Here is a 15503-nt window from a genome sequence, read left to right on the forward strand (position 1 = left end):
GAGGGTTGGTGTTTTCACTGCTAGCTGGTCAGTATGGTATTGACATACCGTCATGCGTATAATTTATCATTTTGTTTGTCATCTTTGCTATTTTTATTTTCAGAAAAATTTTGCTTTGCAAACATTTTCTGGATCTGCCTGAGAGCTGACCATTTTTTTAATCAATGAAACCCATAAAAACACAAAATATACTACTGTATGAAGACATTATGACGTCAAAATGTTTTTGATGCACTTCACTGTACTGTGATAAAAGGTGAAAAAAATAGGGATTCCCAAAACTTAAAACAGAATTCCCAAAAATTAAAATGGAAAAAAACGAAATTTGGAAAAAATAAAACAGAATTTGTGAAAAAATAAAACAGATTTTATAGGGCCCTAATGATGGGGACAGTGTGTCATCTTTGTTCTATGGATGTATGCAAGTGCAAACACCTCAAACTGGCAAATGCATATTAGAAGACATCACCCAGATGTGTCATGACATGATGTTTTTAGGCCATATCTCGTTACACAATCTATACCTTGATATTTTGAAATCTCCTCAAAAGCCCTTCATTTAATGCTAGGATGGGCCAACAAAATCAAACATGAGAATATTTTTGATCAAGTAGTTGGCCCCAATTTGATATAGATGTTGCCACGATATTGTAGGGGGGAGACTATTGGTAATTTCACAACAAACACCATGTGATTGGATAAATAATTATTAGTGAAGTGGATAATAGTGGTTAATTGGTTTAAGACAAGTATTATAGCAAGTATACCAGTCTGAATTTCAGAAAATGAAATCACTTTACTTCGATGCAGCCCTTAAAACCAAGATAAGACAACTCTACTGTGATATCTTGATATAATCATACCCAAAATCTAAGACTATATATAGTGTCATATCGCCATAACAATATGTGTTGTAAATATATTGCCTAGCCCTAGTTACAATTATTGGTTATAGATCACCTTGATCACTAATGAGTATCCATCTGTACTACCAGCCGAATTAAGTCTTTACTACAGAGTGCCAAATTTCCATACCTTACAGCGTAGATAGAGAATGAGATGTCTCCCAAATGCAGAGGCTGGTTGTGCCCAAAACCAACATACTGTTCAGTATTCTAAAACATTATGCTCTTTGGTATTGTCTCAAACCTACTTATGAAACAAATACGTTATGAATTGCTTACTTTCTACAAGGGAATTTTACAATATGCATTCTTTGATTCCTGAATCGATTTTTTTCTTAAACAAAAAAAAAGCTTGACCATTAGCTTTATGCTAACACATAGTGGGGATTTGCATCTATATGCCAATGGAGGTTAGCCTTGAAACTGCAGTAGAAGTTCATTTACAAACGATCCTCATATAGTTAACATAAAACAAAGTGTACTCATCTTTGCAGGCATGTACAGTGTCTAATATGCGCTGGAGACACACTTATAACTACGGACTTCACATTATTAGCTCAATATGCTAATGGGTAGCATACATCCATATGTTTTTTGTTATATTTATTGACAGGGAAGCCTAATATAGCAGTGAACATCATAAAGTACATATTTATTTATTCTACATGTTATTGTCCACCTTTTGTGAGGTCTAGGGATTGATTTTATTTGTGAAAGATGTCAATTTAAAGGTTCACATGTCATGCTGTGTGCAGTTTTGAAATTTCATCTTATGTATATATTTTCTTCAGGCTGCAGTAACAGCTAAATGAGGAATAAAAAGAATATTTTATTTACCAGTTTTATATGCAGTATAGCAACAATAATGCTGAAAGGAGGCTTAATCATACTCATGAAATACTGTATGTAAAATGTATATTTTCCCCAGTTAAATGTGAAATTAATCTGTTATCACGTTCGGTGTGATGTACCAGGAAGAAGGTCCTGTTGGGTGCTAATATCAAATGATAAATGTATATGGTACCCAACCCTAGTCCACACTGACAATCCTTCACCTCTGCTGGCTTGTATGCTCTTTCTCCTCTGCTACCAGCTGCTGCCACTCTATCTCATCAAAGACCTTCAAGGTCTCTAATGTTATTGCCCTAACAATTTAAATGTCCCCATCTTTGAGGCCTGTGGAATGTGTTTGTGGGGGAAGGGAGGGTGCCATGTTGGGCTCCCGAGGAAGGATTACGTCACCCTGAGCCCATGGCCCAAAGGAATGCTGAGCTGCCAATTGGTGAATGTTATTTCACAGGTCTGAAGTAGTATATTTAATTAAGATTAATATGTTCCATGATCATTGCAAAATCCAATGAAAACTAATTTCAGACCAAGAAAATTAATCTAGATAAATGCATATAAAAATGGCTTCCATATAATGGAGTGAATTGTATGATTTGCCTTACTTATTAGGAAAATATTTAAAGGAGGTTCTTTGCTCATCTTTTGCTGAAGTGTGCCTTACACTGTGTCACAAACTATTCTCTAGAAGAGCTAAGCTCTCAAAGCATTCACTTTGGATTCCGTTAGTAAGGGGGGCGAGGGAATTGCACAGAGGTAAGCGATGGAGGGAGGGACCAGATAAACCAAGAGGAGGAGGGAATGGGGGCAATGAGTTCAATGTGAGTGTGGCACCCAGTCAGCAGTGAGCTCACTGCTCTGCTGTTTGACACAGGAGAAGGGCTTCATGCTGACATGCTCTTGCCATTGTTGTCATAGCTACACAGTGAGTTGGTTCAATTGGAAGCTGGTGTTTGCTTTTTCTTCAAAAAACACTATTAAAAAGTAATGAGAACAGTTGCACACACACAATTGTCAGCAAAAACTAAGCTATATCAAGCACATGAAATGGAGATAAAAATGCATATCTCTCTATAAAAGCAAGGAATCTCAGTCTGTGTGTGTGTTCCTCAAATGTCTCTGCGGATCAGAGAGTTCCATCATGGCTGCTGCTTGGTTCAAAGGTGTGCAACATTGGATTTGTTTGGACTACAATGATACCGTAAAATAAATGATTTCATAAATGCTTTACAAATTCCGTGAGCATTGTTTGCCGGAGCCACCACAGTCACACGCGCACCAGAGCCAATCACTGCAGAGCTCAAACCCATGACATACCTTAAGAAACAAGCAGATTTAGAGCTGCAATGGCGCGAGCTGGACCGGGATTTTGCTGGTGGTTCGGTCCCGCTCTGTTCTGTGCATCTAAACTGACTGTTGTGAATTAATGAGACTAAACAAGTCCGGACTGAGTTTGTTCCGGTCTGAGGAGATCCGGAGACGCACGGACAACAAAGTGAAATCGGAATCCGTGGATGTTTGTGTGTAGCTAGCTGCTAGCCGCTAGGCCACCCACTCGGCCCACCTCCCGAGTCGATGGACTCACCAGCGTTTCCAAAACCGGACTTAGGGTAAATAATATCCGCCACGCTTTTTCGCGAACATTGCCGTCACATTTGCTTTGTGTCTGGTGCAGGAAGAAACGGTACAAACGGGCTTTTGTCACGAAAGTGTCCAAGCAGCAAGTTTGGTTGATGAGGAACGGGAAGTTGTGGGAGGGACGGAGGCGGATGAATGACAGGCAACGACTGTCGGTGTAGAGACAGCCAGAGATATTGAGAGTTGAAAGATTTGTGACATTTAGCGTGTTTGGAGTGTGTAGTTAGTGTGTTATGTAGTGTTTGGTGTAGTGTGTTTAGTGTGTAGTGGAGTCGGTTTTTGTTCAGCTCCTCATTCAGCTGGAAGGAGCTCAGGCAGACCTGAGCATTGCCTGCATTCAAATGTAAATAGTTACATATAACTTTTTAAATTTGTAAAATGTATGCACGTATTTAGCAAACAACAATTTATATTTGCATTATAAGTAATAAAACGTGATTTGTTATGGTTTGTTTGATATTTGTGGTTTTCACAGTAAAAAAACTTTTTCTACTCAGATTTTATGTTATTTTGTGATTTTAGGTCCATTGTGTTAATGCAGTATGTCAAAATAAAAAAAAATGTACAGACGTGAGGTTGTGCTGAAAATAATGACACCAAGAAAACAGATTTTAAGGTGAAATATAATGGCAAAATCAAAAATAGTCAAAAATAGCCAATTATACTTAGGAATATCGGATTTCACAACAAACCTAAATATTCCTGACATCCCACCTTCAAACACAACCTCATTTGGCCATCCATGAAATAGCTACTTAACCTCCCACTTTTCTATAGGAATACAAATTTCCTATGGGCACTGCACTAGTGAGATATTAAATTAAGAATATTCCCAACTACTTGACATAATCCTTCACCGGGATATATCCAATTACATATATATTAATGTATTTTAAATGCAGCTTTAATGCCCTTGATCGTAATTTTATGCACTTCTAAAGCACTTGGAGTTGCTTTGTGTCTGATTTGTGATATGCAAAGAAACTTGCCTTTCTGTAAAGAATCATCATAGTCACTGCAAATCTTGGGAAAATGTAAGTCCCTACTAAAATTGCGACTCATACTAAATTAATTTAACTTATGATATTGACAATAATTTGATGACTCAGATAAATAGAAAAAGAAAAACACAGCTCTGCATTATGTGATGTTTTCAAAAATAAGTGCTGGCTCTGTGATAGAGTGTTGGGGCTATTTCTGCTTCCCTTCAGAATGTGAATGACTGACAGCTGGTCAATAGTGGACAGGATGTGGAAGTCATCTAGTTAAACCTTTAAGCACGTCATTGTTAGAAGCTTATCATCTTTAAAAGCCTTGAATCAAGACCTCAGGGATTTGGGACTGTGAAGTAATTGTCCATTTGGACTAGGGTGCACAGTTTGGCACAGGCAGCAAAAGTTTTTCTCTTTAAAAAAAAAAAAAAAAAAGGAAAACTAGAGATTTTTTTTCTCATTCTGGTTTTAGACATTGTGTTTCCTTTTTGTCAGTGGATCATATTTTTTTAAAAATATTTCAGATGAGCAGTGGCTTCCGTCAAATTGATGTCTTTGTCAGTGCCTCTTATAAAGTCAGCCAAAGTTATGTAGTTAAAACATGTATGTTTCCATTATTTTTCCAATGGTTACTTCCAATTATTACTTGGATAAATAATTCCAGTGACTGGAATAAATACAGATTAATTTTGGAGGAAAAAAGTACTGGTATTACATCAGTAATACTTGTTATCAATATATGGAGAGAAAAACTTTCATCAGCACATTCCTGGTCTTCTTGTTACCTGAGCTATATAACAGCCAATCCCCTTGTCCTGCATAGTCAACCAGGTCAACCAGGTCAACCATGGTTGCTGTAAAGTTAGCCATCCCCCATCTAGCTAATCTGCATATTGAGACTGAACTGCAGTACAAACAAAATTGAAATAACACTTAAATACAAGGTGTTCATGCAAAGGCTCAAGATCAGATGCCATAATTGCCATTAAATGGGGTGAAGAGCTCATCCCAATTAACAGTTTGTGGTATTAATACTAAATATTAACAGGTACAGTATAAGAAAAGTAAACTGCTCAGTCTCAGCTTTTCTCAAGATGTAAGCAACTGAGCTGTTTTTTTCTGAACTTGTTGGCTTTTTAAAATTAAGTTAAAAAAAATCCCTCTTTCTTGAAGACAATATCATTGCAGTATTATGTTGTATTTTTCTGTGTTAATGGCCAGATGCACTGAAAGTGTCTGATGTACGTGTTTTTGAAGTATACCCATTGCTTAAAATGGCATGCATTAAAAGCATTATTAGGCGTATCAGACTGCTGGTATGACACCTTAAGTTCAACCTTGTTTTTATTTTGGAGCTTCAAATCAGGACGCAGTGACCATAGCTGCATTTCTGCAGCCGTAATACCCATTTGGAGAGAGCTGAAAAAACATGAGGAGGGGCAGAGAGATCACAGCTGAGGTGTTACGCACTGCTGTGCCTTGTGTGGACACACTGCTGTGAGATCTCTCATCAGTAATGACCTAACTCAGCTATTGTGAAATACTTATCCCAGTTCCGTAACACTCAGGTAAATTTAACAATTTCCTGTTGAGAGTGTGAGGAGGCAGGAGAAAAAAAGAGTCAGATTGACAGAGGTGGGTTTTTTGTTTGACATACTGCATGTGTTGGGGTTTTTTAGGGCACAACTGAGGACACTATGAAGGAATATGAATTCTACATATAAAGAGCAACTTTTACCCAAAATGTCGTGCTGATTCTGTGGTGTTGGCATTTAAGATCTGATGCCTGCACTTTGCCATAGGAGAAATGTCAGTCAATGTGAATTATTGCTTTCAGTTTGTATAGGTCTTTACAATGTCACCCACCCATTAAGACTTAATATTGTTATTGTAATACTGCAAAACAGGTAGACCCCATTTACTCTTGTATTGCAGACCACATGTACAACTGTTAGCCTGTAAACAGATCTGATGGGGTGTGTCTTACAATTCATGTGCCAATGTGTGTTGGCCCAACTTAAGCTCTGACATTGGTGGTAATGCACCTGTAGCTCCGTTTTTAACTACAAAATCAACAGAAAAGGACAAACATGATAGCACTTTACAAGTTGTTTTTTTCCCCCAAATGAACTCAAGTATTACAGGTTTTAAGCTAAACAGGTACAAATGATAAATTAATTCAACCAATCAGAGTATCATTGCTGCTATGTCTCACATGTCCCTACCTCTCCTGGTAGATGGAGAATATTTGTGAGGTGCTGTCTGTACGCCATTTGTGACAGAGGACATGGATGGACCCGGTGCCACAGAAACGTTTCAGAATTTTCATAAATTTGGTAGACTTCATGCTGTGTAGCCAGCCAGTGACCCCTGCACAGTATACACTGTCATATCGCCTAACCCTAGTCATACCTAAATCACAATATTATCAATGTTGTTAGTGAGTCATGTTGTGATGCTTGAGTTTGCACCATTGCACATCTCTGGTGGAAGCTTGTGAAACTACTACTGATTCCTGCTGATTGAAGGTCAGCTGATTTAGGGGTTAGAACAATGAGTCATGGGGATGTCATTACTATAACTCTGTTTACAGATTTCCTATTAGTCTTAATCCAAATATTTTTATGAATTTCTGTTTTTATTAAACATACTCTGTTTCTGTGTTCATTTTTCAGTGCAATCAAGGCGTTCCAGGAGGTGCTTTACATTGACCCCAGTTTTTCAAGAGCTAAAGAGATTCATCTGAGACTGGGACTCATGTTTAAAGTCAACACTGACTACGAGTCAAGCTTAAAGGTAAATCTAAACTGTTTATTTTGCCATGGTCATGGTCAGGTTGGATTTTATATTCAACTCTGCATCTTACATCTTTTCAAGGCTATTTTTACAGTGTTTTTTAGTTTAAATTGCAATGGCAGGAGTGCAGCTAGTCTTTGCAGTGATACATTGATCATGAATAATTTGCAACTGTTCTGCTCTGTTAGAATAATATATTTGGATTGAACTGTCTTGGGCTTTCAGCAACAAGCAATGTGAAGAGTATTTAAACTAGATTAGTGAACTAAGGAAAAAAGGCATTCATTTTTGGATCTAACTGCAACATGCTCATATTCTTTGTCAACAAAGTACAGAGACATAGATTTCATTCCATTAGTGGCTGATAATTTAGAGAGAATGGAAATTGAGATTGCATTGTAGATTTGTAAATCGATAAGTTAAATTGTAATACCTTCCTGAAATAATCACTGTCACGTTTTTCCTTAAGTTTCCACAAAAGTTAAAGGATTGCAAAATATAATTTCCTGTGGGTTAGGGTTAGTATTACGTGCAGTACCATGCTGTAATTGTGAACAGATACACAAAGAAATGCACTTATTTTATCTATTTGTGTTAGTTAGTAATCATATTTCATAGTTGATACTGCAGACTTAGTTTTACAAAATCTAAAATTGTCCTGCCAACACAGAATGTTTATAGATTCACCGCTTTTCATGCTTCAAACTGTGTTAATTGAGTGATATCAACATTAATGCAGTGGAATCATTTTCCATTCATGCCTAGTCCCCAGATTAACAAAGACAGGTGGGTCATCTGTCCCATGAGTTTAACCCTGTCTTGTCTCCTGGCATCTGTGAGCCATAGATGTCCAGAAGGCAGGCAGTACTGAAGGGCTTTCTGACTCAAGCCTATGGATCTATTGTTGTCTGGAAGTCCATGTTTTCCTTCGGGGACAGACTGCTACTTGATCCTGGGTTTTTGTCTCACTCTAGACATTCTGTGACTGGGGTTTTCATGATGCATTTCAGTGCATTAGCAGAGCATTGTTTTAAATGCACACTTAAGAGCAGGGGTTGACAATACAAATGGCCGGTGGCCTGGATGAACTTTTAAAACTGTCAGGGCCACCAGAATGCTCCAAGCACTGGCCCAGTGGGGCCAGTGAGAAATAATGCCTTGAAAAAAGATAAGAAAAAAATGTAATAATAAATCTAATTTCATGTTAATTCCCTGTGGTTTGAAATGATTTCTGTGAAATCGTCTCGGTAGCTAATTACCGCCAATAGTGTTACAAGATCCAGACCCGGTCAAAGACAGAGACATCTACTTTGTGTGCGTAGCGAGCGCTGTGCCCTGGGACGTCAGCACACCACCTGCAAGCAGCTGCAGCATGCACAGGGGCCAGAGCACAAGCTGGGTCTCGGTGTGGCTACAGTCGAGTTCGTGGTCCGTTTATGGGAACGCGGCTGATCCTCGAGCTCCAGCTGCTCGGTGTGTGCTACAGTGGTGGTGCGCGTTTAGACCATAATACATCCATGGTTTGGAGCAGAGAAAAACAAACGTGTGTAAATACTAAATAGAGCTGAATAATGAAACAAGGAGTTTTCCATCAGTCTGTGGAAGCAGCTTAACCGGGCGCTCACACCAAAAGTGACCTGAGCGACCAACTGCCATTCATTTTCAATGTACAATGGCAACGAGGAGCGACTGGAGCGACCGTCGGCGTGAGCGACGAAAGTTGACAGACGCCCAACTTTATGCAAATGAGCAGCGGCACAACCGCGGCGACAGCCAGTTGGGGGCTGATCTGGATTCCGAAGGCGGAAAAAGGTGGAAATGCCTGCTGCTTGAAAGACCCGCCCTTCGGTTGCTTTGGTCGCTTCAGTTGCTGCAGTTGCTGCCACACAGGTGACTGCAGTGACGTGATGTGAGTGACCAGAGCGAACGCAGGCGATTTTATCGCTTTTGGTAAAAGTGAATGAATGAGAGCAACAGTTCCATCATTTAACTACTGGAAGATAAAAGTAATTTCTACATGACTTTCCATTTGTGCTGAAACTTATTTACCATTTTAACTCTGTTTACTTAATTGTTAAAGCACAGTGGGGCTTAAATACAAGTTTGATGTGAAACAGTTATTTATTTATTTATTCATTTATTTATTTAGTAAAGTAGCCTAATGATTTTTTTTTTTTTCTTAAATCGTGGTATGGAATAAGTATCGAGAATCATGGAAATTTACTAGTATTGGTATCGTCGAAAGTTCCAGCCTTGGTGGCTAGACCGCAGGAATTGGCTGGGATATGTTCTTTTTCGTTTTTATGGGGATTGATACCTGACATTGTCCTGGGCCAGTGGTTAGAATGGAGGGGCCAGTGATCTTCAAAAGCCACTGGCAAATTTCCCTTATTGTATACCCCTGCTTAAGAAGCTTTGTAATAATGGATAATTCCTGTTACTTCTCCAATTCTGGTCTTACTATAAAGCAAGGCACCTCTGTCTGCATGTCATCTGCATTCAACTGTTCAGCCTGCCTGCTTCACACTTGGCAGTTCTTCTACAGAAGACACAAGGTGTAGTGCTGAATTTTATACCATTTGGACACACGGCACGTTCAATTTTGTTAATCTTGAACAAACTCCAAACAATGCTCTGTGCAGCTGCAGGGATGTGATCTCAGTGCTATAGTTCATGGCTCTGCAGACTGAATCTGGGCTCACGTGATCTCATGGGGTAGCAGTTGTAAAAAAAAAAAAATGAGATTAACAACTTGCTATACAAACCCATTGCATTGAGAGAAAAAAAAAGTTTCTGTCAACTTGGTATGCTAGCTAATGTTAGCCTCAAGGGCTACAAGGAAGATTTACTATTGCTTGACAGCATAGTCAGCTCAATCAGTGCTCACCACAGTGGTTATATCTGGTGGTTGTGTCTGTGTAATACGCTATTTTGAAATTGATAACTTCACTATGGCATTCACTGCCATTAGCCCAAAGAATGTAGCATGTGAACACACACAGCTCATTAAACTCAGATTACACAGTAAAATTAGGCAGTGGTGATCAAATATCAATCAAGCTTCCTGCATTGCATTTGTTGCTTCACATGTTTTTGAATCATATTTTAGTGTACTGTTTATCTGTAAAACAAGAATGTTTGTGACCAGACAGCCACTTGGGCTGCTTTGTAACTTCCTTGGATGTAGGGTTCAGGGCAGATTTTTGAAGTGTGGGGTGGGTCCTAAGCAAATATCTGTTCACTGTGGAGCCTTAATTCTACTATAATGCTGAATAGTGGGATGATGTACTGTATACACATCTGTGTCTTGATGCTTCTGGTGCTACAGTATTGAGTTAAGTAGGCTGCACGTGCTGCACGTCCTCACACAGTCTTGGTCGCACCCCTCCCTCCTCCTAGTCCTGGCTCATTGCCAGCAACACACATATGCACACACACACAAACTGACAGAATTTTTTTACACACCATACACACACGACTGCCCCAGTTATCTGTAGGGAGATTGAATAAAGGTAGGGAGAGATGGGGAAAGGGAAAACTGGAAATTATTAGAAATGACAGTGTGCCTCAGATCATGTGTGTGAGGAAGAAGGGAATGTAGAGATTTTTTTTATGAAGGATGCCTGTTTCATAGGGCCCTCTGTTCATCCATCCCTCTTCCTCTTTGAGCACATGGATATAAGAATAGATAGAGGCATCAAGTGATGGAAAGTTGATGCAAAAATGCATTGTAATCAAAATAGAAGCTGGCCACCGCCCTTTTGGATATAACTGCACCTTGCTCATATTCTTTATCAATTTAGAATGCATAGACACATTAACTTCATTCTGTTAGTGGCTGCTAATTTAGCCAATAAGAGAAGGGGAAATGAGATTTCACTGTCAATCTGTAAGGTAATGAGTTGGCTGTCTAAATAGAGCTTGTAGCCATAGAGAGGAGCTCTGAGCTGAGAAAGTAGGTGAGATAGAGGGAGGGGGAGACTTGGTGTGTGCTGCCTGTTCCAGCTTTGAGGTATTGTGTGTCATCTCTCTGCACTCTCCACTGCAGCCGTCTGCTGAATAGTAATCAGTGACACCAGGATAGAAGAGGGGGAAGGAGGGGAAGAGAGGGAGCGAGAGAGAAAGAATGAAAGCAGAGAGATGGCAAGAGAGAGAGAGAGAGAGAGGAAGGCGAGACATGGGGAGGGAGGTGGAATGCCAAGCTGACAATCCTGCTGCATTATCTGCCTGGTGGTAGAGCAAGTGTGAAAGAGAAGGAAGGGAAAGCTAGAAGAGACAGGGGAGAGATCTACAGGGGGATGCAGTGGTGTTCCAAGACGAGGGTGATGTGCTGCCAGTAATCTAGGTAACGTACGTGTGTGTGTGTGTGTGTGTGTGTGTGGCACATTCATAAAGTATATACTCTTAACATTAAGTCATCTGTCACTTATGCATGTGTCTAATGTTTGGTGGCTCATAGCTCTGCTTAAAGGAGTTTATTCTATGCATTGTCCTGGGTTTCTCTTGCATGGGCACGTGTGAGTGTGTGAAGCTCCACCGGCTCAGGGTGAAGCATGGAAAAAATGATCCAGCTGGACAGCACTTCATTTTTATCTGTCTGACATTGACTGTCAGTGTAGCTCCTGCTCCAAGGCTACAGGTTTCTTCTTAAAGAGAGAGTGTGTGGTTACAGCAATTGTTTGGCCTAGCCTAGATGACACATACTGATAATTTACTTTAAGGTTACAACCTTTGTTTTTTCTTCTAAGAAATCCAATGCAGCTGACCTGTGAAGTAGGGCAGTACAGTACAGTCTGTTCTCTGTGTGCTAGTTTCTTGTATGCACTTCCTGGTTTCAGGAGGCTCTCGTCTTTAAGAGATGCGAGTTTTCCCTGACTCGCCTAAGAGACAATGGTGGCAACTTTTATAGGCATGAAACTGTGTCTGCATTTGGCCATTGTGCAGTTTAGTAACTGCAATGAGAACCACACTTTATTATTTCATATTGTATATACCATCCACCAAGTTTTCTGCTGAGTTCTGACACCCGTTGGGTCGATTCCCAGCCCCCGCTGTCTACATGTCAAAGGGTCCTTGAACAAGATACTGAACTGAACTTCTGGTGGCTTTTCTATTGGTGTGTGAGTGTAGTAATGGGCATTGCTCCTGATGAGCAGGTGGCACCTTGCATATTAGCCTTGGTCACCAGTGTATGAATGTGTGTGAATTGGCTAGGTGCAAACACTAGAAAGACTCTGTAAGTATAGTCCATTTACAGTCTACAGAACACATGACTTAAGTAAACCTTAGGGTGAGATAGTGGTGGCTAACCAACATGTCCACATGAGGGAAGTGAAAGAGTTACCTGGACATCCTAAGCTGGAAAGCCAGAGAAGAACGAGCCCATGGAGTTGTCTCTGTAGCTGTGTGATGTGCTCATAGGCTAATCTGCTCAATGACCCTGGATGGTGAAACTGGTCAGTACTGTGCCACGCCTTGGCAGCTGGGCTAACCCTCTTCAGACATCTGCTTTTCCCAGCAATGCTGTCTTTAGTTCAGATAAATGGAATTAAATGCCATCATAAAAACTGAATATCATGGCTCATTTTGAGGACTTCTGTTGGGGCAGGAGGAAAGAGGCGGGGCTGAAACAAGAGTGATCCAGTGAAGAATATCTATGGTTCAGCTCCTCCAGCTATCAATGTCCTCTCATCTATAGTCAGCAGGGTTCATTCATGTTTTTTGTAGATCTGTTGGGGCTTTCAGCAATCAAAACTATTTTTATACTGCTTTAATCTAACAGTTAATATATTGGTATATCTGTCGCTAATGAAATGCCTGTTTTCTTCTTTGCAGCATTTTCAACTTGCTTTGATCGACTCCAATCTCTGCACTTTGTCCAAAGCTGAAAGTAAGTAGTATTGTTATAATTAGCCACATTTAAGCCAGCTGTAGGCTGCTGTGTAATGTAGTATTTGGCCAGTACCAGCTTGTCAATGGTAGATGGCACACTTTGAAAGGGCACAGGAATATTTCTACAGAGCAATTTTTCCTCTCTGCTGCCGTTTCCCTGCTGACTCTGCCCAAGACTGGGGTTGCCTAGGAGACAGCACATGTAGAGAGAACTGGAAGTGCTTGCAAGCGCATTGCACACACACACACACACACACACACAATGTGATTTCAGATTACATGTACACTCTGGGGAAACTGTCCTACTCCCCCTCCCATCTGTGCTCCACACTGTTTGCAATCTGTACCCACTAAGGTTGATAAGGTGACTCTGTAATATATGGCAGTAATCTCAGTAATTCTTCTTTTCTGTTTGTTTCTACAGTCCAGTTCCACATTGCTCATTTATATGAGATCCAGGTAAGCAATTATTTTATCATTTCTGTTTCCCAATTCAGGCAGGTTAAAATTATTACTTGTACTAACTGTTGTACAGATGGTTCTAGCAGTTGAAATTTGGTTGGTTAGTTAAATTTGAGGAGTTGCTACTTTTCTTTGCTATTTATGAACATAAATGAAGAGTCTTTGTTTTTTGCATTGTTGGTTAACCCTGGAGTAATTTGAAACCGTGTCTTTGAAATCTGGGAAATTGAGATTAGCATTTTTCCAAATTCTGACATTATTTACTCCAGTCAGTTTTTAATTGCAAGAATAATTTGCAGACTTATAGCTGTCATGGTTCATATTTACTTTAAATAAACGCAATTATGTAATAAGTCAACGCGTTGTACCAGCCCGGCTCAAGTTTTACACCAACCCACTCTTATTCATGGCAACCCTTAAGTACACATAGGTTCCCATTCAGATTCGTGTGACCATTGTTTGAATATAACAATGCACTTCAAAAAAGAGTTGTCATGATTACATGTTTTTCAGCAGGGCCCATAAACTGTATTTTATTCACGGTTTAGCTGCAATAGTGACATTTTGTGAACTAATAGAGGCCTCTGTGTTGGTCCTGTATTGTGAAAATGGAGGCTGAAAAAAACTCTGAAACTATAAAACAATGTGGTGCTGATCAGATATGAATTGGGATCCTTTTAATTTTCTGTTTCTCTCCTAAGATGTTTTACAAACAAGTTTTTGTGTAAAGATGTAATACAGAATTGTTCATCACCAGCTGTGGGTCTGTCACGATAACGAATTTTGCTGGACGACAATTGTCCCAGAAATTATTGCGATAAACAATAATAATGTGGCTGCATCTCTTTAGCAATGTAGTTTATCAACTAAACGCCCCAGTGATTGTGGACTGTTGGGAAGACAGGGATATCCCCTCTGTAGCTTTAGTTGTAGTTTTTTTTTCCAGCTAGGAAAACTGCATCGGATGATTATGCTTTAGGTGCAGATGCATGTTTGTTGTATTGTTGCTTTTTAGTTGATACTGTTTTTCAACAAATGCGACATACCACCGTCATTCGGTTTGAATACCAAGTGCTCCCACACTGCAGCTGTTGCATTCGGCTTTGAAACCAGTTCCATCTTTGTTTTTATTTTGTGCTTCAAAATGAACAACAAAAGATAGAAATTTAGTTTGTTACAAATCTGTCAGGAGTAAACCCTCTTCCTACACAAATCATTAACGGATATCCTAAACAGAAAATAAATGCATCTCCTCATACACTGTCAGAGTTTCCTTAAGCACCAATCAGAAACATATCACGTGTAAATGAAGAATATCAACTGAGCGTGCAGCTGCAGGCTACCGGTTAGCTAGCTGTGTGGTCTTTAAAGTAGTAGGTGGGCGGAGAAGAAGAAAAAGTGCCCCAATATTAGTGCTGGGCGGTATGACCAAAAATGTATATCACAGTAAGGTAAAGGGACTCTGCACTCTGCCACCCTGTCTATCTAAAAGGGAGGTTTAATATTCCTTCTCTCCCAGAAAGTCGCCACCGGTGTAGGCATAAACGTGATGTGACTTGAAGCACAAAGTTGGGTGTGAACAGTGACATACAACATATGCATCAGAAGAAATGTGCCGATACTTGATAGACCCGTGGCCCACATTCCCACCTCCTCAGTCAAACACACACCAATGTTAAACCCTCGCTATTAAAGGAAGCGTGCAGTGCAGTGCCTCGTGTTAGCTGCCTCAAGCAACAGACAGCTAACAGGAACCAGGTTGTATTTGTCTTCAAAATAAGAGCTTTACATTGCACCCCATTTGGGTTTCTAGCGGGGGCTTTTAATTTGAACGTAGCGACCATTAATAGCTTGCCACTTCAACAACAAGCTGACAGCTAGAGAATGAGGAGACGCAAGTCTCTCCTGGATCGCATCGACTCTCCAGTTGCTCATTTTGCTTCACTGTAACTTAACACCAGAGCACTACTGT

At 40.0% G+C, this 15503-nt stretch overlaps 1 protein-coding gene across 4 annotated transcripts in view; it reads left to right on the plus strand.

The window, feature by feature from the left end:
• kdm6a (lysine (K)-specific demethylase 6A) overlaps positions 1-15503 on the plus strand; it is a 60559-nt gene that overhangs the window by 21839 nt on the left and 23217 nt on the right. For all 4 annotated transcript variants that reach the window (XM_037110237.1, XM_037110238.1, XM_037110236.1 and 1 more), the window contains 3 exons: positions 7057-7177; positions 13013-13067; positions 13494-13528. In XM_037110237.1, coding sequence (XP_036966132.1) covers positions 7057-7177; positions 13013-13067; positions 13494-13528 — 211 coding nt within the window. The remainder of the gene's footprint in view (positions 1-7056; positions 7178-13012; positions 13068-13493; positions 13529-15503) is intronic.

Source organism: Acanthopagrus latus, chromosome 9 (assembly GCF_904848185.1).
Source record: "Acanthopagrus latus isolate v.2019 chromosome 9, fAcaLat1.1, whole genome shotgun sequence".
In the NCBI taxonomy this organism is placed as follows: Eukaryota; Metazoa; Chordata; class Actinopteri; order Spariformes; family Sparidae; genus Acanthopagrus; species Acanthopagrus latus.